At 49.3% G+C, this 25,403-nt stretch overlaps 1 protein-coding gene across 2 annotated transcripts; it reads left to right on the top strand.

Annotated features, from left to right (window-relative positions):
- Nucleotides 1–997: 997 nt before the first annotated feature.
- Nucleotides 998–23,479, top strand: cdh15 (cadherin 15, type 1, M-cadherin (myotubule)). 2 transcript variants are annotated; one of them, XM_029256345.1, is made up of 18 exons: nt 998–1,038; nt 5,240–5,406; nt 6,994–7,136; nt 9,139–9,173; nt 10,110–10,209; nt 15,262–15,423; nt 15,528–15,683; nt 15,788–15,932; nt 16,003–16,184; nt 17,589–17,717; nt 18,081–18,266; nt 18,517–18,761; nt 19,786–19,928; nt 20,312–20,539; nt 21,566–21,799; nt 22,627–22,769; nt 22,915–23,184; nt 23,267–23,479. In XM_029256345.1, the coding sequence occupies exons 5-18, from the start codon at nt 10,144–10,146 to the stop codon at nt 23,465–23,467; spliced, it is 2,490 nt and encodes an 829-aa protein (XP_029112178.1). In that variant the 5' UTR covers nt 998–1,038; nt 5,240–5,406; nt 6,994–7,136; nt 9,139–9,173; nt 10,110–10,143; the 3' UTR covers nt 23,468–23,479. The 2 variants fall into 2 exon arrangements, with proteins under 2 accessions (XP_029112178.1, XP_029112179.1); XM_029256346.1 differs by lacking the exons at nt 998–1,038; nt 5,240–5,406; nt 6,994–7,136; nt 9,139–9,173 and adding an exon at nt 9,748–9,771.
- Nucleotides 23,480–25,403: the final 1,924 nt, after the last annotated feature.

Genomic DNA, 25,403 nt, shown 5'->3' with positions numbered 1-25,403 from the left:
CCCCTCACCCTTTGATCAGCATACTGTAGCACAGTACCATGTTTGGAGGGCAGGAAACCTGTGTGTGTTTGCGTGTGTTAAGAGGCACCTTGTATGAATGAACTTATAATTTGCAGTACTTCCAGAGCCATAAATCACCGCAATTAGGCGTGCTGCCATGAGCACCGGGGGACAGCATCAGCATTGTTTGCCTGGGAACGCCATGGAAACTGAGCAGAATAGGATATGGGGGGCCGGGGGGGTGCTGTGAAACCCCAGGATAATGGAGCGCATAAGATCACAGTGAAACACCCCATGCCCACCGTCACTATGGGGCAGTTACTGGTTGGCCGGGTCAGTTGTGGGAAAGACTGCGGAGGGTCGCAATCCTGCTGGAGACCCCCTGCGTTGCCGTGGCACATGGGAAGGGTCCACACAGGAGATGACTCTCCCTCTCCCGACAAATGAGCACAGCTGGTTTAATACCAGTAGCGGCGCCTGTTTGCCATCGATAACCCGCTGATTGAATTGTGTTTCTCAGCTTCACTCGTCTCATTGTGTAATTGTTCAGCACAAGGTGATTTTCCATCCCACCCCCCCCCCCCCCCCCCTGTTTATTTTGTGAAATCTCATCCTGCATGAAAGGTGCTGGTGCTGAGTGATGGAGTGAGGAGCTTGACACCCGGGCCGTGAGCATCACAAACTGGGCCTCTCAGTCTGGATTCGCTGCGAGACATAAAAAGAACAAAGTGCATCAGGGTTCGAGAGCCTTCCTCTGCTTGTACTACGCTACTTCCGGCTACGAAGGCATCCCCAAGGAGCAGCTCCCACATCTAAGTCGCCGTTTTAAAACCGCCTCCATTTTCAGCAGGAATGGATTTTATGTGCTGCGTTGCTCATCTCTGCAGGGTCACATTGAAAATGATGAATAACATGTCTGGTGTGTGGAGGAACATTTGGATATCCATCCATCCATCCATCCATCCATCCATCCATTGTCAACAGCCTCTTGTCCACTTCACGTTCGCGGTGGTCCACAATCTATCCACTAAGCATAGGGTATGGGCATAAGGCACGGTCACCCTGGGTGGTACACCAGTTCTTCACAGGGCAGACACACACTCACAAGGCCAATTTAGAGTCACCAGTTCACCTGAAACATTTTTCTCAGGAAACCAGAGCACATGAAGGAAACCAACATGGAGAGAACATGTAAACTCCACACAGACTGAGCTTAACCCTAACCTACAGCTTAGGAACTCTAAGACACCAGTGCTATCTGCTGTGCTCCCTCAACATTGGGATGTGACCTGGAACTGATGGGATTTTTTATTTATTTATTTATTTTATTTATTGCTTGTTTTGAGGTGGGGAAATGTCATCAGTGTGTTTGCGACATCCTTTCCGTTTGACCACACTGACTTGTGTGTGTGTGTGTGTGTGTGCCTGCGCGTGCATGTTTGTGGTCGGTGGGTGGGTAGGGGGTGTCTAGCGGCCGCTTTCATCTTTAATGGACTGAAGATGTGGTTTAAAACTTTGGAGAAGCAGATCAATATTAAATTATGTGCCCGCACTCATAACTCTGAGCGGCTCTCGCCAGTGCGGAGAGACAAGGTCACGGGAGAATAAATAGCAGGCGCGCCGCCTAATGATCTATCATCCCGGACAAGTGCAGGCACCCCAGAGCGCCGCGCCTGACAAGATCATTAATAAAACCTGCTGGGAGCGTGATCGATCGCTCTGATGGATGATCAGAGCCGCAAAAACTATAAAGCACCTGGGCGTCGCGTCCAGGCGAGGTGGGCTGGGGGGTTTTGGGGGCTTTGGGGGCTACAACAGCACTGTTAGTGGCCGTCATAAAACACCCTCAAAGGTATATATTTCTAAAGACAAAACGTGTCTCTCCTTGCACAGGGAGGTGCTGTGTTCTCCTCCTCCTCCAAGTTCAGGCTCCACCATCAGTGAAGAGTCATTAAGAAGTAAAATTCACAGTTAATTTTATGCTTTTCTCCAAAGCGATGTATGAGTGAGTAAACAAAAGTGCATTTCACCTGCAGATGGAGAGACAAAGATCAAGACAAGCAATCCATAAAGTAGAGTCAGTTAGTCCAATAGTGCTGTTTTTGCTGACATACTACATTACATGAGTGGCTGCATATGGAAATGATCCAGAATATAAAGTAGTTTGGTGTAGTTGAAGTTTATGAACCAAATATGTGGGCTGGAGAGAAGGGAGTCTAACAAGAGATACGTGGTGAGACTCTCTTTGACAGTCGAGAGGGTTTCAGCAGTTCTGAGGGAGACCTCTTGTGTATGGAACCCAGAAGTGGCAGGGCTGGAGGAGCACAGCGGTCTGTATCGGGTGTAGCGAGTGATTGGAGTCCAGCAGGTACTGGGGACAGGACCCATTGATGATCTTGTAGGGAAGCTTGGTGTAATACCGTGTTTGTGCAGTATGGTATAAATAATTCAGGCGAGCTGAACGTGCTGCTGTGGGGGGCCTCGTGCATAAGTGTTCTTTTATATGTCATTGTAGGCACAGAAGCTTGTTAGACAGTTTACCGGCTAAACAAGTCGCATCACGTGTCTTTTATTATTGTCAAAGTGCAGAGAGTGAGAGAGAAAGATACTGGAGCAGGTGGAGATGGGCGACACATAGCAGACCTTGAGGGATCATGCATTTTGAATATTTTAAAATAAGAATATGCATTTTTTTTTTGTGGTTTTAAATTTGATACAATTTGCTGTTTCAAACCTGCACGTACCAGAACACCATGGTAACATGCAGGAACTCTCCTCAATATGTCAAATCTTTCCCTGTTGTGTAGTTATATTATGTGGGCATTAGGTGGCGCAGTGGTTAGAGACGCCGTGTTACAACTGAAAGATCTCAATTCAGTTCCCTACTGCTGCTGTGGCCCTCTTGATAAAGACACTGACCTGCACTGATAAATTTGAATCGGTACAGTGACAAGTAATTTAGCGTACAAACATAAAAGTGTATGTTGTCTTGGAGTACATTGATGATGATGATGATGATGAGAATTTGCTGTACAATAACATTCATAAAACATAGCTGAGCCCATTATACAGTGTACCAACCATGCATGTTCACTGTTTATGAATTATATGCCTTGTATAATATTAAGGACATTTTCAACTTATAAAGATGCCTTAATATTATACAAAGTTGCCTTATGAAGCTGTCAGAATGGAACCCAAGAACACCCTTTAATACTAGTAGAGGTAATAATAAGTCGTCGTCGTCATCATCATCATCAAAACCTTAAATATTTTGCTGATAAATTCCTAAATTATTTTGATATTTCTACATAAGACATGCAATGCCACAGATGAGTTCGCTGGGGGTTTCGTCCCCCACGCTGCTGTCGCCATCTATAAAAACAGTTTCTGCTAACCAGCTAATGACTATAGAGACGGCTCCCACTGTGACGGGGGTTACCCTTTTTCCAAAAACTACGTTTCTAAATCAGTCCATAACCTGGTTTCTCCATGATTTCTAACCTTCATCTCAGTCTAGTCCCTGTGGTGCGATAAAACTGCTGTTAAAGTGACAGCAGGTGGCGTAGTGGTTAGAGCTGTTGCTTTGCACTCAACGTTTCCAGGTTTGAACCCGGTTTCCTGCTGTATTGCCTTTGATGAAGGTACTAACCCTGAATTGATCCAGTAAAAATTACCCAGCTACATGAATAGCTAAGTTGCTGTGAGTTGCTTTGGAGAGGAGGGTCTGCTAAATAAATGAATGTATGTGGAAAGAGCCCCCTGCTCGCACTCTTAGGGACTTTATCAGGATAGAAAGACACTGATTCACCCCCAGCCCTCTCCAACATGCCCTGACAGGGGGTAGTGGGGGTGGACACAATGTCACACACATATTGGCAAAAGGGGGGTGGAGGGCGATGAGAAAAAGACGCAGGCGGGCCGTGCCCCCGTGCCTCCTCCGCTGCTGAGGACCATATGTGGGCTGACAAGCTGACATTGCCGGTGGAGCGAGGGGCGCGCACCCCCTCACAGCCCGTGGAGCACATTAGCCTCACCGCACCGGCAACTGTCATCTCTAAATGTCGCACGCAGGCGCCTCCCTGCCCCAGGCAGGAGGGAGAAGGAGAAGGAGGAGGTGTGACCCCGGCGCTGTCCTCGGTCCCCCCCAAATGTGACACATGAGCTGAGGGTGCGATCATGGTGGTAGTACTCTGTGTGATTCGAGCACGTCCTAATGAACGGGAAATTCACATTTTCCTTTTGCAGCTCAAAAATGCGTGGGCTGAAAGCTCTACTTAGAGTTCGTTGGAAGTCGCTTTGGAGAAAAGCGTCTGCTAAATCAATAAATGTAGATGTAAAATAACGACGGTGCCGTGGTACGGAGAGGCAAGGCCAAAATGAATAGAGCTATTAATAACATTAATGACACTTGTGCGATGGGCTCTTCGTATTTCGTCTGCTAGTAGCGTTTGCTGTCCGTTCAGAGCTGAACACAAACGAACGAGATGATTCAGAGCAAAAAAAGCGAAGCATTTTATAGCAGATCCTCAGTAGCGATATGAGAATGAACTCCCCCTCCCCCTCAAGCAGCGCGACGCTCGTGTTTTACGAACAAACATCATCCGTATTTTGTGCACCGAGAGCATTGCTTGGGAAGTTGTGACCCCAGCATTTATGCGGAACGTTTGAGTGTGTTTCCAAAGTCTTTGTCTCCTAAAGCGTTCATGCTCGATGTGGATTATGCCTAAACTGATCATTATTGTTATTGCCTGTTTACTCATTTAATTGACGTTTTTTTCTCTGAATGAAGATCCACTGTTAGGTATGTACAGTAAGTTACTGTACAGTGATTTACCCATTTATACAACAGGGTTATTTTTATGCTGTCAGCGCAAAGCATGTACCTACATTGAGGGTACGGCAGCAGGAAGTGAGATTCAAATCCAGCTCCCATGAGCAATTCCTCCATATTTCAGTTTTATTATTGAGATCTAACATCCAGGTGCCTGATGTTGTTACATCCTGACTGCTCCTCATAAGAGCCAGTAGCTCATAGCTCCAGGCCAGTGGCAGTAGGGTCGCGACCCCAGAACACTAACTCACCATGAGTGCATTTTTAGGGTTTATCAGCACTGCTTTTCCATTCCAACATGCAGTATCATCATCGAAGGGTTAGAGAATAAAAAATCAACTCAATGTGTCTGCAGAGCTGCTTTGAGCGCTAGTCGTTCTAAACAAAGGGAACTCTCTCCTGTAGGAGGAGAAGTGACGAGTGAGAGAAGACGGGATCCAGATCGCTGACCGCCCAGCAACCCACCTGGACCTCACAGAAGAGGAGAAGGATGGATGTGCATGGGATGTGCTACCTGTTAGGGGTCAGCAGCACGGGGATCATCAGCGAGAGTCCTTGCGCTTGCACTTTGGGTTAGTGCCGCGCTCTGCACGGTTAGGATGTAATGTCATTTTACATGGAAGCGGGAAGCATCAGCCCATTTCGCAATCAGCTGGCCCATCCCCCCAGCGCCCACCCCCCCAGCGCCACTCTAATTTAGATGTTGTGTTTTGCAGGGGTGCTAGGGTGTGAACGTAATTATTGTTTTTCTGAATGCGTTCGGGGCATTTGTCGCCTGAGCAGCTTTAACGAGTCAGTGCTACTCAGTAAACTCGGTCAGCGATTCTGGGTCCGAGCCACGATGAGCTGAGTTTGAAGCCAAACACCACCCTTGCAGGTTTCATCCAGCTGGATGAACCTCAAAGAGGGTAGATGTTTGTTGCATGTGTCTTCTGCAAGATTGGGCTTTTCAGGCCCCGTCGTCCTGCGGCAGCCAGTCTCTGCTGCAAGGGGAGCCTGTTGCTCCGGCTCATCAACAGCAGTGCCGCGAGCCACTTAGCATGGTGCTGTGCCCCAGTGACACCCGCCTGCACGGGCCGGTCTCTCCGGGACCTGTCACCGCCCTCCACGGCAGCCATTAGAGAGCAGCAGGGGCTAGGCTGAGGGAGCTGGTGCGATCGATGCAGCCAGAAGTGCCCATTATCTCTGCCCAAGGTCACGCCGGTGAGTCAGCCGAGCCGTGTTGCTGCCAGCGCCGCACGTGAAGCAGTTCGCGTTCCCAGATCAGGCAAATTCTGCCTCTTCTGCCTGACCGAAATTCTTGTGTCCAGCCTGTGCTGTGGCTCCAGTTGGCTTTTTCTGTGGATTCAGGTACATGAGTATGAATTTGTCCAGGAAGACATTTTTAGATTGTAGAGATGCATTACAGAGTTGGGGTTCTGGGAGCATTCCCATCATCCTTTGCTACATAATTTTTTTCTCGTTTCAGTTGTTTAAGTGCTGTTTTGACATGTTCTATATAAATGGCTTTGTGTTAATGATTGTTGTGCCGCTGAGGTCTGTTATTCCTATGCTTTGCTTGTAGTGTTTCATCAGCCACCATCACTTCTGGTACTATTGCGCTTCATGTACCCCTTGATTCGTACTCTCCACCTGCTCTCTTGAAATTTGTGTGTCTTCTAAACTCTGTGCGAATATCAAGTGAAAGACCGTTGCAGAAATCGATGTTCCCCAAATCATCTGCTGTCAAAATATGCAAAGGAAGTCAAAGGGTTTAAAAACAAAGCTGTGTTTGACCTGTGCGCAACATCTAGCTGAAAAGCTTTGGTGCCACATGGTTATGCACATCATCTGACTACATACACGATTATGGACTGATAGAGTGTAAATGTGTTTTATTTTAAAAAATGCACGTTGTGAGGAAATAAGTATCTGCAGATGTTCCAGGGGTCATTCCAGAGAACCACAGTCGTTTGCTGTGGTTTGTTCTTCTGGAAGAGACTCAGTTCTTTGTCTGGGGAGCCCTTTGTTCTCAGTCTCGCCGGCTTCTCCAGTTGAACACTAATTCTCTGAGGTGGACTCTATTCAACGGGATGGGTTTTTCCACATAATTTCACCACGACTAATGAAGCACGTTTTTTTTCCCCCTTCCTTCATGTTGCTATGTTTTTGCCTGACAGGCTTTGCAGGATTTGCCGTGGCTGCAGCAGACTGGCGGGATGGAAGTGCGCTTTGGAGACGCACCGAAATGACCCCCCCCCCCATGGTAAAACAAGCAATGCCTTCTGCAACGCAAGTGTGCGCCTCTCGGCCACAGATCAAGGTGTGTTTCTGAGCGTCGGCGTGACAACACGCTCATCGCGGTGCGTCTCATTCCAACGCATTTCTGGGTCTTTATGAGAATGTGAGCGGTTGCTATTTCCAGGAGAAGAGAATTTCCTCACTTCACATGTGAAAGACAATAAAAACAGTTGCCTCTGGAATAAAATTCATCAGTGGATCTATTTGCTGGAGAATGATGATGGGTCTCCAGTACTCTGGCTCCTATTCTGTGTCAGCAGTCGTACAGTGATGCCATACTGCCCCCTGCTGCTGCTCATACTCCTCCCTTTAGTGTGTAATTTGAACAGCACTTGGCCTCCCTGATCTGTTTTATTTTACTTATTTCTAATCTAGTTATTGTGTTATTCCTGTATTATTGTGTATTATTGCAAGTTGACTGATATTTAATTGTTCTTACAAAAGTTAAAGGCCCAAGGTCCTGGCCTGAATAGGAGGACTTGTACACTTGTGTTCACACACACACACACACACACACACACACACACACTCTCTCTCTCTCTCTCTCTCATTCTCACCCCTTGTCCCTGGAGGCCTGGGGATGTCCGTAGTGCTTTGAAAACCCCTGGTCACTCCTGTAGAGCAGAACACGGCTTAGCAAAACAGCTTTATTACTTTGAGATCATACCTGTTGAACAACAGATAAATCTTCATGCAGCTGCTTGTGTATTATCATGTGAATGTTTGTTAATATATATATATATTATTATTAGTAAGGTGATCGGGAATCGTGGATATTCTGATAAAGTTTTATGCAGCTACTCGTGCGATGAACATTGGTTCATATGGTAAATGTAAATGTGGTGGAAAGAAGCTAACTGTACTTAAGAATCACACATCTACAGCTATGTCTCTTTCTCCTAATGTAATGAACATGCTGTATTTTCTACGAGATGTACATCATGTTGGAGAAAAGCGTCTGACAAATGAACTCATGTAGATGTAGCTGCTCACACCTGCTGGAGTTCAGGACAGTGTGAACACACCAAAATTACAGTCATAGAAGCAATACAGCTGCCCTCCCTCTTATGCCCCTCCCCCACAAATGTGCGTATACACACACACACACACACACACACACACACCTGCTGTGGCAATAATGAGACTGAAAGCTGATGTAATGGGAACCCATCTGCAGATGGGCTGCACTTCTTATTAGCGCCTCTGGGGGCAGCACTGAGTCAGCCCAGAGTGCAGTTTAAAACATGGTTAACGTTACTGTCTGAGTGTACACCTCTGTTCTTTTTTATATACACTGTAGGCAACTAATGTAATAATCGAACAGGTGGCAAAGTAGTTAGAGTTGTCACATAGTAATGGGAAGGTCTTGGGTCTGAATTCCTCCTGCTGCTGGGCTACCCTTGATCAAGGTATTTACCCTGGACCAACACAGTAAAAATGACCCAGTAAATGGGTAATCAGTGTTGCATTAGTGTATAAACCTAACACTGTAAGTCATGTTATAGCATAGCATCAGATAAACAGTGCTGCAGTAATAATGTAGATCTATGCTTTGTTTCCTATTAAAGTTGAAGGGAAATGTAGGAACCAGAAGTAGGACCGATGAGTGGTCCACAAGTGGCCCCTGCCCCCCCCCCCCAACCCGTGTTTCCCATTGCTGTGGAATGTGGTGTGGGGAATGCGGGGGCCGTGGGTCCCTCTTGGGGCGTGGCGCTGGGGGCGCCGGGGGCCGCGGTGCCAGCTGCTCGACAGCGTGACACAAACAGGTGTGGCTCGTTCATTACCGTGACGCAGCCCGGGCCAACAGGTCCCGCCCCAGCGCCATAACTCACTTCCTGTCGGCCGCGCCACAGCAACACCGCACGCACCAATGTGTTACTCCGGCAGCTAGGGTTTCGCCGCGCTTGACTGCACCCACGCAGGGCCCCCATCACTGCCGCAATGTGGGAAAATGAGAACGTGGGAAATAAAAATGCTGCTTTACGTCACAACCTGTTTTTTAATCCTTTGTAATTCCTTACCAGGCAGACAGAAGGATGCGCAGCATTGGTGAAAAAGGGTGAGTCCGCTTGCTGGAGGCAAGTTTTTTTTCTCCACAAGGCATTGAGTTTACAGGTCTGATGAGGAAATGAGGCTCCATGTCCTCCCAGCTCCTCTGCAGCACCTCCCAGAGATGTGGGACACCTGTGCGTCACTTCGCTGTCACTCTCCCCTCCAGTTCGTCCCATACAGGTGTTGCCCAGGTGGACTCACACTTGCGATGGTGCTGCACAGCTGAACACACTGGGAGCCAACCTGTGATGGACTCACTGGTTACTATGGAAACCAGCACTGAAGGCACCTGTGCTGTGGGGCACCCGCTTGACCTTTGACCCCAGGGCTACGGTGCCCCTGCAGCAGGGAGGAGGGTTTGAAACCTTATGCAGCACTTTGTGGCTCGAGTGTGTTCTGTCTATCAGCACAGTGTGCCAAACACACACCATGCGGGGTCAGGGTCTGGCCCCAGGAAGGCTGAAAACAAGAGCCCCCATTTCCTCGGTGGGGGGTTTTGCTGTGCAGCCTGCGGGTCGTGAACAATGCAGCGCTATCAGTGAGCAGGAGGAAGCTGCCGAGGCCTGACCTTCAGCGGGACCACTGCGTCCAGGGGGACCTTCTCGGTGGGAGCAGCTGCTCCGCGTCTGCCGCTCCAGCAGTGCCCCCCCCCCCCCCCGTCCCTCCAATGCTGTGTGTCAATGTCGGGGGGCTAGAATTTCAGCCGTCCCATGCAAAGCAGCACACATGTGCTGTCAGTCATGCGCCCCTCTCTTGGCCTGGGGAGGGGGGGCAGGGTGGGAGAGAGAGAGAGAGAGACAGAGAGAGAGGCCAGGAGTGAGAAGTTGAGTTACTTGGCTCAGTGTGTCCGTCCTGCCAGGAACTCCGTGTGTGTGCGCGTGAGAGGGTGTGTGCCAGACGGTTCCGTCCCCAGTCACGCTCTCTTTTGCGGTCGGACCTACAGAGTCTACGGGTGAAGGACGGGGAGCGGCAGAAGGATGCGGCGCAAAACGTCCACTGCGCTCTGGAGCGGACTGGCTGCGATGGTGACCATTATGGTCCAGGTGAGGAACGCCCTCTCGTCTCTCTGACCTTCCTTCACGAAGCGGGCGTTGGATCTCGTTTCGTTCCGTCTTCCACCCACATTCCGTCAGTTATCGTTCACCTGCATTGATCTGACACCCGTGTTCTAGGTGACTTGCCATGTTAATCGACTTTACAGCGATTTACCCATTTTTACGTCTGGGTTTTCTTACCAGTCAAGAAAGATCAAGGGTCCTGCAACAGAAGGTGGGATTTGAACCCCGTTCCATCTAAAAATCAGTTTCTTAAAAAAAAAAAAATCCCTCCGTAAATCAGTTGACTGAGAATACCATGTTGTACCGTTAGCCGTGTTGTTAGCAAACGAATTGGAATTTTACAAGTAAAACAGTCCATCCAAATCTCGTTGAGCTTCACAGTTCCACAGTTGTGTGCTGTGAGCTGGAAGGAGTCTGAGGACCTACACAATGAGCTCTGTGGAATCGCCACAATTCAAAGTCTCGGCCTTGAAGGGAACACAGGAAGCGTCCCTTCGGAGTCATCAGCCATGCCGAACCGCGGTAAGCGGAGGAGGTACCCGGTCTAAACAGTACCAGCAGTCCGTCATTTTTAATGAAGGTGCTGGAATGAATATTTGTGATTAATTAGATGGTCTAGGAAAGGCTCCTCCCTCCTTTTTTTGCGCCGCACATGGAAACCGTAATCAGCGCGGTTATGACCCATTCTGTGAGCGCCGACCGCAAAGTCGGTGTCGTTTTCACACCCTATCGCCGACTCGGCGCTTTTTTTTTAACAGCACTAACGCAGCACAGGTTTTGCGGTGAAACAGCGGGCCTTTGGTTGCTCTCCACGATAAAATGGCAGAACAAAGGGTGCGAAAATCACGACAGCTGCCAGTACGTGCAGGAACACACTGCAAGAGTGTGCGTTCACTCTACAGCACAGCTGGGTACGAAACTGCGACTTCTAGACAGCAGTTCTTATCGAACCTTCACCACTCACTGTATGGGGGCGGGGCTTAAGGCCTCTACATATTCCAGCTGATTGGTCTCTACGGAGCCGTGAGCAGGGCTGAGGATGACACCCCCTACTAAAGAGTCATCGCCCTCCGGGCGTCGCGTTGGGATGTGTGAGCAGAGTGTGTGGGAAACACAGGAGTGCGTCAGCTGTGCACTGACAAGGAGTAACACCAGAGTAATACTGTACCGCTGACTGGTCGGGACTGAGCAGATCGCGACTGAGTCTGTGAAACGCACATCATCATGAAACTTTTCGCAGCCTCTTGCTCCCGAGCCCTGGCTGTCAAACAGGAATGCTGTTCTTTTTGAGTGCGGGGGGGGGGTGACCATAGCGGACAGCTGTCCCCCACGCCCCCCCCCCCCGTGACTCGTCGGTCCACGTGCTGTTTGTCCACCCTGTAATCCCGACCGGGCCGCTCCCCCACTCCCTCGCTCCCCGCCTGTGAAATCAGGGATCAGTCCGGCCGGAAAATCCACTCGGCGCTCATGCCATGATGAACAAGAGCGGTCGCCCAGCTCAGGCGGAGAATGTGTGAGTCACATAAGCTCTGCTCCCACCCCCACCCCCAGCACTGGCCCCAGAGAGAGGGGTCCTGAGAGCGCCCCATCCTGCACCGAGCCACGCGGTCACATCACCTGCAGTTCCTGTACTTCCTACATGGCTGCTTGCATTTCTCAACACGCCTCGAACCCGTGCTGTCCTGTGGGTAGGATCCTCGTTCTCCAAAGCTGGCAGGACAAGAGAGAGCGGCGCTGCACCGAAACGTGATTTAGAGGCGCCGCTCCTCTCTGGTGAAATCATTAGCGCGGGTCCCAGGGGGGTCTGCACACTTAGTCGGGGGGCAAGAACTCAGACCCCCTCCTTCAGAAACACCTCTGTTCTTTCTCAGAACACACGTGTGCTGTGATATGTTTCCCCCGTTCTGATGAGAAAACTACGTCTGTGTGCCCCCCCCCCCCCATTCCCCGCTGGAGATCTTACCTCCACCAAGCCTTCAGGGGGGGTCTTCCTGTTAGAGTGCAGGGAGAGCACCTGGTGTGACCCCATGAGGGCCTGCAGATGGGCTGAGCAAGACTCCGAGTGGCCCTCAGTGGAGCAACCACATGCAGCCAGACCTGTTGGAGTTATGTTTCTGTCTGCTGGGCACGCACGCACGCACGCATACTCTGACCTCATGTACTCTGGTGCATCTCTGCACATGGATGTGTCTGCATTTCTGGGCCCGATCAGTAAGAGTGGACGAGTTCAGCTCAGTGTCCATCCATCTATTACCAGTGATCACTTGTGCAGCACAGGCTCGCAGTGGTGCGGAGCCTATCCTGAAAGCACAGGGTGTGAGACGGGGTCCGTTCTGAGCAGGACAGGACAGTCAACTTCAGGCCAGAAAGTGCTGATGGTACAATAAAGACTGTTAGTGGTCAGTGAGATTTAATGGGGACAGAACTGGAATATTAGTTTTATTAGAGGGTATATATTATATTAAATAATATTCACTCACTGATCGCTGCACGTTGATTATAATGAAATGATGGCTCAACAAACGTGTTGTGAGTTGTGATCCCATCTGGCCCAAACTGGTACAAAAGGAGCCTCAGGTCGGGTGTACTTTGGTCACATCCACTAGACATGGGTGCCGGTACCCCCCCTCGGGCGATGGATGCGCTAACCGCTAACGTTGGGGCTGATGGACTAAAGGACGGCACTCAGAGGGGTGAGTCGGGGGATGGTGCAGACCCCATACCCTGCGGGGCATCTCTCGGTGCTCGGCTCTTATTATGATCATTTCTATAAAGACCGTAGTGCTGTTCAGGACCAGACGGTCCAATATTCACCGTATTAACCAAAAAACATAGTGAAGCATGTTGGACAGTTGAAACCTACCCCCAGGGGTTTTTCACACCATGGTAAAACCCACTGAAATCCTAGTCTCGATTCACTGATCTGACACTTCTGTTCAAAGGGAGGCAGAGCACAGAGTAAACAACACAGTAAACAGCAGTGCATCAGCACTAGACAAAGAGCTCTAGACACAGACCCTGGATTATGAAGCTCAGTCTGTGTGTCTGATGCCCCCATGTTGCTGGTTCACATCCCTAGTAGCTGCTCCACAGACACTGGGTTTCTGGGGTTCTAAACCCATTTTCTGCACCCTCACAGTCTGTACTCTTAACATCTGTCCAAAGGAGACCCACTGTGAGGATCAGCGGCCTGCTGGTGAAACCCCTGTATGTTGAGGGGTGTGGCGCCGGTGGGCCCCCTGCAGGGCTCCTCTCGTCTGATGACTAAAACGACGGCACTTGGGACACGTGCCTGACTTGCGCCGCCCACCGGGATACCACCCCCCCACCCCACAGGTTTACTAATTGCTTATTCGACAAAGGAAATGCTGCAGGGAGAGGGGGCTGTGGGGTGGGGTCATGCTGGGGGCATATGTGCCTAATCTGGTCTAAGACTAATGCTCTAACTGGGCCTGCGCACGCCACCCAACAGAGATGTGGCGACACCCTGCACCCCCCTCCTCCTTGATGCCTCCGCATGGTCACACCCACCTGGTTTTCCCACAGACACCCTTGGGATCCTCCACTTGCCATGTGTTCTGAATTGTTACAAAGAGTTGCATTAGACCTCGGTTAGTAAACCCCCCAACGTTTCCATGGAAACACATCAACTCACATTTACATCTATTCATTCAGCAACCTGTGATGATTACCAACCAATATTTTAAGTGGTACCTGGTAACCAGGGTGTTAGATCCCCTGTGGTAAACTGCGTATATCATATATGCAGCACAACAATGTAACACACACACACACACACACATACACACACAAATGTTACACACGCTAAGGGCAATTTAAAGTCCCCAATCCATCTGAAGCACACGTGTTTGGACTGTGTGTGGAAACCCAGAAATATGCACACTCCACGCACACTGAGCTGTCTTCAAACCCACGTCCGAACCCGCAGCTCAGGAAGCGTGAGGCACCAGTGCTACCTGCTGCGCCGCTGTACCGCCCATGTCTCCCTACAGTCGAAATCAACTTTCTTATAAAATATCAACTTCTGCTCTGCTCTTGTTCCGGTTTCGCAGCAGGCCATTGAAAGGTGCAGAATTGGTAACTGGCCGCAGGGTCGCAGCAGGGGTCGGAGGTCATCATCCGAGAACATTTGTGTATCTGTGCGTTGAGGGGGTTGAAGCTGCTGGAATGCTGAGCCATTAGCAGGTCCTAGGGTCCTGGTGAGGTCCAAAGCAGCCCGTGAAGGGTTCAGTGGGAATGCGGGTCCAACAGCTGCTCAGGGGATCGACCGCACCGACGAGTGTGCACGAGTGTGTGTGTGAAATTCAAACCTGGCGTCTCCCCCCACACCCCACCCCACCGCACCCAATGCCCACTCCAGGCTTTGGATTCCGCATTAGGGACAGGGCAAGAGGTCACCATTCCAGGGGAGTGTGTGGGCTGACCCCCCCAGGGTGCTGACCCCCTCCCTGGGGCATTGAGCTAAAATTAGCCACCATCACAGTTCCATTTTTTCCATGTGGAAGTTTACAATAAAAACCATTTGCTGTGGTGGTTCACGGACACTGTACAACGGTGGGGTCTGCGTTCGGCTCCGCTGCCGTAATGTTTTATATCGTCTGGCATCTGCATTATTACTGGAAGTTCTTGTGCCTCGCAGATCCCTCTAAATCAGTCTGTGTGGAGTTCCCATGTTCCCTCCCTGTCTATGTGGGTTTCTTCCAGGTAGTCTGGTTTCCTCCCACAGTCCAAGGATATGCAGATCAGACAAACTGGTGACTCTACACTACCTTCAGTGTGTGTGTGAGGTTGACCGTGTGATAGACTGGAGGTGTACTGAACCTCACACCCTATATGTCTGGGATAGGCTCTGGATCACCGTGACCCTGATTATGATTATTAGATTATTACTGAAATGTGCAGGAAGTCAGGTGTGGTGCTTGGGGCGAAAGAGCACAGTCACAGGGTGGTGTGTTCACAGCTGCAGAAGCCCGTCTTTAATGCTGTGTTTAATACTGTCCTTTTGGCGTCTTTCAGATCGGTGCTTCAACCTTGGAGGGACTGCAGGACTTGAACCAAGAAGTCTTGCACCCCTGGAGAGGGGGGACTGGCGGTTTGAGCAGGGTGAAGAGGGACTGGATCATACCTGCCATTCGAGTGCCGGAAAACAGCAAGCAGGTCCCTGAGAATCTGGTCCAGGTACCTCAACCCCCCCCAGCAATGGCCATGTTCACTTTGGGTCTAGTTACGCTCCTGTTGGGGAATTAATGGACACGATTCTCCTTCTCGGTCTCCTTTTCTAGATAAAATCAGACAAGATCTTCACTGGCGAGGTCATCTATAAGCTGGAGGGGCCCGGCGTTGACCAGGATCCCAAGGACTACTTTGAAATTGAGGACAAGACTGGGTGGATAAGGAGCAAGATGCCGCTGGATAGAGAGAAACACAGTCGGTTCAATGTAAGTTCGCCGCTCCAGGACGAGAGTACCGCACGCTGCCGTTCCCCAGAAACACTCCGAGGGTGCGAGATGGGGTCACCCACGATCCTCTTCCGTCTTCCCAGCTGAAGGCCTTCGCCCTGTCACCCAGCGGAGAGCGCCTGGAGAACCCGTCCACCATTGAAATCGTTGTGCTGGATCAGAACGACAACAGACCCAACTTCACGCAGTCCGAGTTCGTCGGCTACGTCCCAGAGTTCTCCATTCCAGGTTGGCGTACACACACACACACACACACACAGATGGGTGAGCAGAACATACAGTGGTTCTCTCCTTGCAGGCACGGCGGTGACCAACGTGTCGGCGACGGACGCGGATGACCCCGCCACCGAGAACGCAGCCCTCAGCTACTCAATCGTCCTGCAGGAGAGCATCCCGCCGTACCGCATCAACAAGACCATGTTCGGCATCAACAACGAGACGGGGATGATCTACACCCGAGACGTGGGGCTCGACCGCGAGGTGGGTGCACAGCGCAGGCGTCGGGACCGTGCTGCAGAGGCAGGTGTTGAGAAGGTGCGAACTCCACCCGTATAATGAGGCGAACGCAGGCTATCATCTGGGGACATGAAATTTTCGCTGCTAAAATCAAAAAATAAATAGTAATTTTGGAAAATTAATTTAAATTCTTGCTTTAGAATAAACACTTTTACTGGAAAACTGAAGATCTCCCCCATCATATATATGATGGTATGAAACATCGCTGCCCCGTGTCTTTGTTGTACCTATTCAGGTACATTTCCTATGAATAAAACTATCGCTCCACACAGTAAATATTATATATCTCTTTGTTCCCTTAACAAGCTTCATTGTTGAAAATGAGTTCAGCTTCCAGTTTGCTCTCAGTCCCTAAAGTGTGAATCTGTGTTCAGCGATCTGTGTCACTGTGTAAGAGCGCTCTACATACATATACGTTGTCTGAACCGCTTGTCCCATACGGGGTCGCGGGGAGCCGGAGCCTAACCCGGCAACACAGGGCGTAAGGCTGGAGGGGGAGGGGACACACCCAGGACGGGACGCCAGTCCATCACAAGGCACCCCAAGCGGGACTCGAACCCCAGACCCACCAGAGAGCAGGACCAGGTCCAACCCTCTGCGCCACTGCACCCCCCAGGCACTTAAGAGTGCTCCATAAAAATCAGTTGAATTGCACTGAATAATGTTCACATCCATGTCGTCATAACTGCATTAAAAATTTATTCACATATTCAGATTTTAATAGGGGGTGCGGTGGCGCAGTGGGTTGGACCGCAGTCCTGCTCTCTAGTGGGTCTGGGGTTCGAGTCCCGCTTGGGGTGCCTTGTGACGGACTGGCGTCCCGTCCTGGGTGTGTCCCCTTCCCCCTCCGGCCTTACGCCCTGTGTTGCCGGGTAGGCTCCGGTTCCCCGTGACCCCGTACGGGACAAGCGGTTCTGAAAATGTGTGTGTGTGTGTGTGTATTCAGATTTTATTTCCTCCTCTGCCTGATGTATCTATATGTAAAAATTAAATTTTTTATCATTCATATTTGTACGTGTACCTATGTAGAGGTGGAACGCGGGGGGGGTGTGGTGCAGTGCAGCGGGTTTAACCAGGTCCTGCTCTTTGGCGGGTCTGGGGTTCGAGTCCTGCTTGGGGTGCCTTGCAATGGACTGGCATCCTGGGTGTGTCCCCTCCCCCTCCAGCCCTGTCCCAGGCTCCAGTTTGCCACGACCCCTCTCGGGACAAGCGGTTTCTGTGTGTGTGTGTGTGTGTGTGTGTGTGTGTATGTAACTTTTGGGTGGCCTTATTGAATGAAATTAAGAGGAGTGCTGTCCTCTTACACATGGTGTTTCCAGAATATTGTGGCACTGATCACACACGTCGGGCCTTGCTGTGTGTCTGCAGGTGGTGAAGGCCTTCCGGCTCACCCTGCTGGTGGCTGACATGTCAGGGGAGGGACTATCGGACACGGCCTACGCCATCATACACGTTACGGACATCAACAACCACGCCCCAAGCTTTTCCCCTGACCAGGTACATCCACCATGTCCCATCCAGGGTGCCCCCCCACCCCTTTAGCTTTGCATTCAATGTCTCCGGGATAGGCTCTGGCTCACCGCGACCGCACTCGGGACAAGCGGTTCTCGAAATTGGTCGGTTGGTGGTATTTACCCTTTTATACAGCTGGGTAATTTTACTAGAGCAATTTAGGGTAAGTACCTTGTTCAAGGGTACTACAGCTGGAGTTGGGGATCAAACCTGCAACCTTTGGAGCCAAGGGCAGTATCTTTAACTACTACTCTACCAGCCGCACCAGCAACAAATGGATTTACTGGGTTTCTTGGGCCGATCCAAGCTGTAGTTACAACACTGTATCACTATGTCTGTGGACCGCAGTACGACATGCGGAGCACGGAGAACACACCCGTCCCCGAGATAGGCCGTGTTAACGTGTTGGATCTCGACGAGCCAAGCACGCCCAACTGGAGAGCAGTATACGCCATCTCCAGCGGGGACCCAGATGGCCACTTTGCCGTGCGAACCGACCCCGAGACCAACGAGGGCATTCTCTCTGTGGTGAAGGTAAGTGGAACACTGAAGGGGCGCATATGAGGGCTGCCGTCCAACAAATAGGCAGCATTAATAACCTCCTTCTGCACCATGGAAGGGTGAATCGTTGTTCCCAGAGACCCCTAACTCTCCCGCCCCCTAGAGGCAGGTCGTGGTTCTGCGTGTTGTGAGTCCCTCCTCCGGACTAACGCAAACAATGTGTGTTGATGAATACGTCACCGTGGATGAATCTGTCCCTCGGGTTTTGCCCTTTCCCTCGCAGCCGCTGGACTACGAGACCCAGAAGAAATACCTGCTCACTGTGGTTGTGAAAAACGAGGAGCCCCTTAGCGACAAGGCCCCCCGTGGTCCCTTGAGCAGCGCCGTGGTAACGGTCACTGTGCTCAACGTTAACGAGGCCCCGCGCTTCGTGGAGAATCCCATCAAGGTGGAGGTCCCCGAGTCCACAGCTGCAGGCACGGTGCTGACCACCATCAGAGCCCACAACCCGGAGAACGCCAGGCTCAGGTGGGGTCGCGCACCGCGACGAGCACCGATGTGTCAGGCTGTTGCTCTCTCAGCTGCTGGTCGCCCAGCCCACGCATTCTTTTTAAATCTTACTGCGACATTTTACTGGGGGTAAATCAAGGGACACAGAGAGAGAAATTATAGCATTTAACCCAATTTTAAACCGTCCTGCCCATCCAGAACATCAGCTAACAATGAGCAAATAAATTTAAAAAAAAATGCAGGAAAAAAAAGAAATTAAATAAAAAAAAAAAAAAATAAGAATAAATAAAAAAAAACAAAAAATACAGATAAACAAGTATTTAATATTTTATCTTTTATTTGTTTTATTTGTACTTTTTTTTTTTTAATTCATTAAAAAATATATGATGTATCTTCAGAGGTGGAGGCAGATTCCAGGTTTGGTGGTAGAAGACGTGTCTAAGGATCTTAGGGCAGGTCAAGCAGCGCAACATATTTTTCAACTTGAAATGACTTCCTGTGGATGGATTTATTACATCTGCGTGATGTTGTTTTTTTTTCCTGTTATTTATATTAATGCAAAAATGAAAGCAAGTACTGGTTTGGTTCATGAAGGAAAACTCAAGGTGGTTGAAGAAGTTTTCTGTCTGCACAGAGTCCCAACTCACTGATTACTTTAACTGTTTTTTACCAACTGCTTCCTTCTTTTGGTTTTATTACACTGTTTTTCACTGTGTTTTTTACTTAACCCTTTGTGGACTTGCACTCCCCAGGATTTGCATTGTATAAGCGATGTATTTTGCTGCTACTATTTATTCTGTTACTTATTCTGCATTTTGCCCTGTTGTTCTTGTGTTTTGCAATGCAATTCGTTCTTTATTTGTATGTGATATCACTTTGGGAGCTGCAAAAATGGAATTTTGTTATACTTTTATAATTACAATAAGTTAATAGAACCGAAGAACATGTGTGTATCTGAGAATTTATGAATAAACCCAAGTGGTATAATTAAAATGAATTAGCAGCCATAACCCAGCACTGTATTTCACTGTGTTTTCTGAAGGTATGGCATGGTACATGACCCTGAGAAGTGGCTCTCGATAAACTCAGACACCGGAGTTCTAGAAGCCAGGAAGCCGTTCAACCCTCGCTCGGCCCACGTTAAAAATGGCATCTACAGCGCAGTCATCAGGGTTTCAGATACCGGTGAGGAATGTGCCCCTTTTTCAAACTCTTTTAAAAAAATTTCTTCCCTGGATTCCAGGGTGGGGATTAAAACAGGGAATGCCACAGTGTGGTCCTTCTAACCCTGTTTTGACCACCTAGTGTGGAACAGGAAGGCAAAGACAGGAGGGACTCACCTTGTTTTTACCCCACTTTTCCCTTTTGAAATGAACCAGTGAGAAGGAGAAATGACCTTGATATTTACAAGGTCAGAGGTCAAAGCATTTGTACACGTGCATTAATGTTAGTGTTTGAAATGACCCCCTGCTGAACAGCTCATCCTTTACTCGATCTCATTGGTGGGTGCCTAGCAACAAGGGGGAACGAGGCAATTGGGAGCGACGTGATTGGTGCGTTTCTTGCAGAGGCGGGGGGGCTCTCCAGCAATGCCACCCTGGAGATCAAATTGCAGCAGACCAACGACTTCCCCCCACAGCTGTTCCCTCTGAGAGGTGCTGTGTGTGCGGGTCGTCGCGGGGGCGTCGGGCTGCTGTTGGGCGCCGTGGACCTGGACCTCTCCCCTCACGCCGAGCCATTCCACTTCAAGCTCCTTGGTGACTCTCACACCAACTGGACCATCAGCAAGGTCAATGGTATGGACCACATGCGCAATAAAAACTGAAAGAGGGGAAAAATGGGTTCAAAACCCAAACCGAACATGAGCTTGTAACCGTGTAAAAGAAGCATGAGTGTAAAAACAGAAAACACACACACACACACACACACACACACACACACACACACACACACACACACACACACACACACACAGAGTCTGAAACCACTTGTCCCAAGTGGGGTTGTGGCAAACCGGGGCCTAACCCAGCAACACAGAGCGCAAGGTTCACACCCCGGACGGGACGCCGGTCTGCCGCAAGGCACCCCAACCAGGACGCAGGACTCGAACCCCAGACCCCCCCACACAGAGAGGCCTGGCCAAGCAAGCTGTGCCACCCCCCCTTTAAGGACAAAACACTCTCAAGTTATTCACTTACATGGGAAATTAAAGTAATAACAGTAATAATAATGTCACATAAGGATGTGTAGACGTATCGAGAAAAGTTCATTCAAAACTCTAAGCCTGAATGTCTGGTTCATGCTGATGGACTTTGGTAATATAGATTGAAATAAATAAATAAATAAAAATACACATGGGCGGCATGATGGCAGAAGGGGTGACCTGTGGGTTCAAATGTGGTTCAGTCTGTGTGGAGTTTGTATGTTCTTCCTGCCTTCGCTCTGGTTTCCTCCCACAGTCCAAAGACATGTATTTCAGATGAACTGATGACTCTAAATTGCCCTTAGTGTCTGTGTGTGTGTGTGTGAGAGAGAGAGAGAGAGAGATTTCCGTGTGACGAACTGGCATCTTGTCCAGCACATACCCTGCATCATGCCCTATACTTCCAGGATAGACTCTAGACCATATTTTGAAAAAATCATTGAAAAACTCTAAGCTAAAAATCTATTTCATGCTGAAAAACCCAGATGAAATAAAATAAAATAAAAAGGCACATTCACACTTGCTCTCCTCTACCTCAACTTTCAAAGGATGGACAGGGTCTCTTCCCCACTCTGCTCTCACTGTGTTTCTGTTTGTCTTTGTCCTCATGTCTCCTCAGAGACCCACGTCACCCTTTACCCTCAGGTGGACCTCGATCCTGGTGTTTACCCCGTCTCGGTGTCCGTGTCAGACGCAGGAGGCCTCGCCACATCAGCCCTGGTCAATGTGACCATGTGCCAGTGTGATGCTGCAGGCCTGTGCGAGGCCACTGCCATGGCGCTCTTCAACAGCCGCGTGGGACTCAGCTTTGCTGCCTTGCTGGTCATCGTTGGTAGCATTCTGCTCCTACTCTGTAAGCAGCAGCCATTATTTTCCATATCTGAAAAAATGCCGACACATATCCAGTGTGCGGTTATGTCGTTATAATGGGGACTAAAATGACTCGGTATCTGAAGTCCTTTACACACCGAAAACCAGTGCGTATGAGATCACACACATCACTTTATTTACCAGGGAAGCAGGTGGTGTAATAGGTAGCCCTGTTTCATACTCAAGGGACTCAGGTTCGAGTCTTACCTCCTGCTGCAGTACCCTCGATCAAAGTACTTACTCTGACCTGATACAGTTAAAATTACCCTGTGCTGTATACATAAATGGGTAAATCACTGCAAGTCATTCAGTGTACCTACCTCACAAAAGTGTCCTATTAGAATAATTAACCAAACACTGTTACAATGGTGCAGGGGGTGTGGTGGCGCAGCGGGTTTGACCTGTGCCTGCTCTCTGGTGGGTCTGGGGTTCGAGTCCTGCTTGGGGTGCCTTGTGATGGACTGGCGTTCCGTCCTGGGTGTGTCCCCTCCCCCTCCAGCCTTATGCTCTGTGTTGGCGGGTTAGGCTCCGGCTCGCCGCGACCCCGATTGTGACAAGCGGTTTCAGTCAATGTGTGTGTGTATTACCATGATAACCACGGTGATCATTACTCTTATGACTGCACCGTTTCAAGTTATATGATGGATGCTTTACCATAAAGTGCCCTTCGGTTGGCTGATGCTGGTGTCACATGTTTTCTTTTATATACATTTCCCGCTCGTGTTTAACCTGAAAAATGTGTCCTGCAAGAGAAGGTCAGTGTGTACACCAAGTGTTGACTTGGCTCCTCCCTCCGCTGCCCCGCACCAGTTCTGCTGCTGTTGCTGGTGGCTGTGAGGAGCTGCAGGCCACACGATGCTAAGAAGGCCGGTCTGCTCCAGGGAGTGTCGGATGACGACGTGCGTGACAATGTCCTCAACTACGACGAGCAGGGAGGTGGTGAGGAGGATGAGGTAGGAGCTCAGCTGCACCTCCAACTTTACAACATCCCGTGGACTTTAATTTAGGGACGCAGAGCATTTTTGTGAGGGGTGTTGGAAATGGGGGGGGTTTATACATGTAACAAAAATTGCACATCAGCATTTCCTCTCTTCCCAGAATGCCTACAACATCGAACAGCTGAGAAACCCCAATGAGGTGGTCCCACCTCCACCTTATTTCCTTAAGCCAGGCTCCACCCCAGACCCCACCTATGCTGTTCCAGGCCCCACCTACCTGACTCCAGGCCCCGCCTACCCAGCACTAGGCTCAGGTTTTCCCAGAGGAAAGCAGCCGCTCAGGAAAGACGCCCCTCAGAATCTGCCCTCCCCGATTTACCCACGGAAGCCTCCGGGTGATCCCAGCGACATCGAGGACTTCATCAACAATGTAAGTCATATTAGTCTGTTGCCTGGGTTACGGCACAGCGTTTACCTTGGAGTGCGAACCGGCTTGTCCTTTTGTGTCCCAGGGCCTGGATGCAGCAGACAGAGACCCCAACGTTCCCCCATATGACACGGCACTTATCTACGATTACGAGGGCGATGGCTCAGTGGCGGGCAGCCTGAGCTCCATCGCCTCAGGCAGTTCGGACGAGGACCAGGACTACGACTACCTCAACGACTGGGGTCCTCGCTTCCGCAAGCTAGCCAACCTGTACGACCCACACTAGACCAGACCCCTCTCTGACACACAGACACACACGGATACACACGCACCCCTCCGCCTTGTTGGACCTGGTTCCTCCTGGTGCTGAGGCTCTGTGGAGCGCCCCCCTCTGGCTGCACTGCAATCAGCAGTCACTGATGCCACATTGTTTACTATTATTCCCCTCTCTGTGGTAACAAACATGGTAAAGTGCTGTGGTGTAAGAGCACAGCTGGGCATGCTAAACAGCCCCAAGACTGCAGTCCTGGTATTTCATTTTGTTCCCATGGTAACACAGTCATAAACAGAGTAAAACTTGGCTGCCTTTTTTTCTACTAACAAATGCATATTTGTACTGACTTGTATTCAATATTTTTGTCGTGTCTGTGGTTTATGCACATTCATAGCGCTGGTGTAATCAAGAGATGTTGGGATTTTCGGTGCCATGACACAGAGGTGTGAGGTCAGCACCTGTAGTGGGAATAACGGCAGTGGGGAATGTGATGTTGGATGGCAGAAGGATGGGTGTGGGTGATGAGATGGAGCTGAAGTGAGGTACAAGCATCCCTCAGTTTATGAAATGAATCCATTCCTGAACACACTGCGGCCATCGAAATTTCAGATGTCACACCTCACGTCCTGGTGGGGGAGGAGTATGCTTCCTCTGGTTCTTTTCTTCAAACAATGATAGGTCCAAGAAACCTTTTTAGTGCCAAAGGTGGTTTTAAAGTGCCAAAAAGGTGAGGAAGAAGTACATACAGTATTTACAAAAGTCCACAATACTTAAGGCTCTACACTGGTAAGATAGTATATCCCAAAGTAATATAGAGGTGGTCCCCAATTTACGATGGTTTGACTTACGATTTTTCGACTTTATGAGGGTGAGTTTACGATGGACTGTAGAAACGGTACTTTGAATTTTGATTTTTTTTCCCAGACAAGCGCTATGCAGTATGATACTCTGTCTATCCACATTTCCCCGTCTGTCACGCAGGGGTGTGTATTAAAAGTATTTTGGACTTACACTGGGTTTCACGGAACGTAACTCCATCGTAAGTCAGGGACCACCTCTATGTGTCGAGGGTATCACTATCACACTGATTTGTATGTAGTGCTGCTCCCTTTTTCACTTGCGTATCACTCATAAGTATTAATATTGGTGTAAATAATGGTAGTGTGTGTAATGGCCATGGCTCGTTAGCCCATCAGCAGTAGCACACACCATACATATCTAAACCTCTTTCCTCTAAAGCACAAAGAGAGACCTTTAAATAACCTCCATTTGTTTTAGGAAGGACTGAACCATTTGCACCAAAATGAAAAGGGTATCAATGATAGAGGCAGGAATTCAGCACATGTAGAGATGTCGAATTACAATGAATTTAATTTTTTCCTTACATGACCCCTTCTAATTTTCATAAAATACAAAGACAAACTTCCCTAATAATTAGTTTTTCCATTTTCCTGGGTACGAGCCACCTCAAAAACAGGCCCTATTTAAGGTCACCTAAAACCTTACTGAGGTTTTTTTGCCACGTCCAAAACATTACTGTTTGGCATGTGATGTAGGGAAACAAATATGACATGCATAACAGACACACCATGGAGAGTTGAGCATGTATGTTGTGTGTTTGTACATGATATAAAGAATATAACCAACTCAGTGTGTACACTCACTGTTACTGTAACTACAATGAATGATTTGTCCTCATCCCGAACTGAGACAGACCTGCTCCGTCACACCATTTCTCAGTATTTGAAATGAATATCAATACAACACCGTAAAACACTTCTGCCCCATAGTTTCAGTACAATATAAAACACATTTGCGTTTATTTAGCAGATGCTTTTCCTCAAAGTGACGTACATCTCAGAAAACAATACAAACTGCTGTCTTCCAGACCGTGCTCAGAAAATTCAGAGCAATTTCCTGTCTCCCCGAAAACTACAGCACTCGAATT

This window comes from Scleropages formosus, chromosome 11 (assembly GCF_900964775.1).
Source record: "Scleropages formosus chromosome 11, fSclFor1.1, whole genome shotgun sequence".
Taxonomy (NCBI): Eukaryota; Metazoa; Chordata; class Actinopteri; order Osteoglossiformes; family Osteoglossidae; genus Scleropages; species Scleropages formosus.
Note: the sequence above shows the minus strand (reverse complement) of the source record. Positions and strands in the feature narration are given on the sequence as shown.

What these genes read in the sequence shown, in the direction of transcription:
- cdh15 (XM_029256345.1), top strand. Translation starts at nt 10,144, where the DNA reads ATGCGGCGCAAAACGTCCACTGCGCTCTGGAGCGGACTGGCTGCGATG. An exon ending in GACCATCAGCAAGGTCAATG is followed by an intron (nt 20,540 to 21,565) that starts GTATGGACCACA and finishes ATGTCTCCTCAG; the next exon opens with AGACCCACGTCACCCTTTAC. An exon ending in TAGCATTCTGCTCCTACTCT is followed by an intron (nt 21,800 to 22,626) that starts GTAAGCAGCAGC and finishes GCCCCGCACCAG; the next exon opens with TTCTGCTGCTGTTGCTGGTG.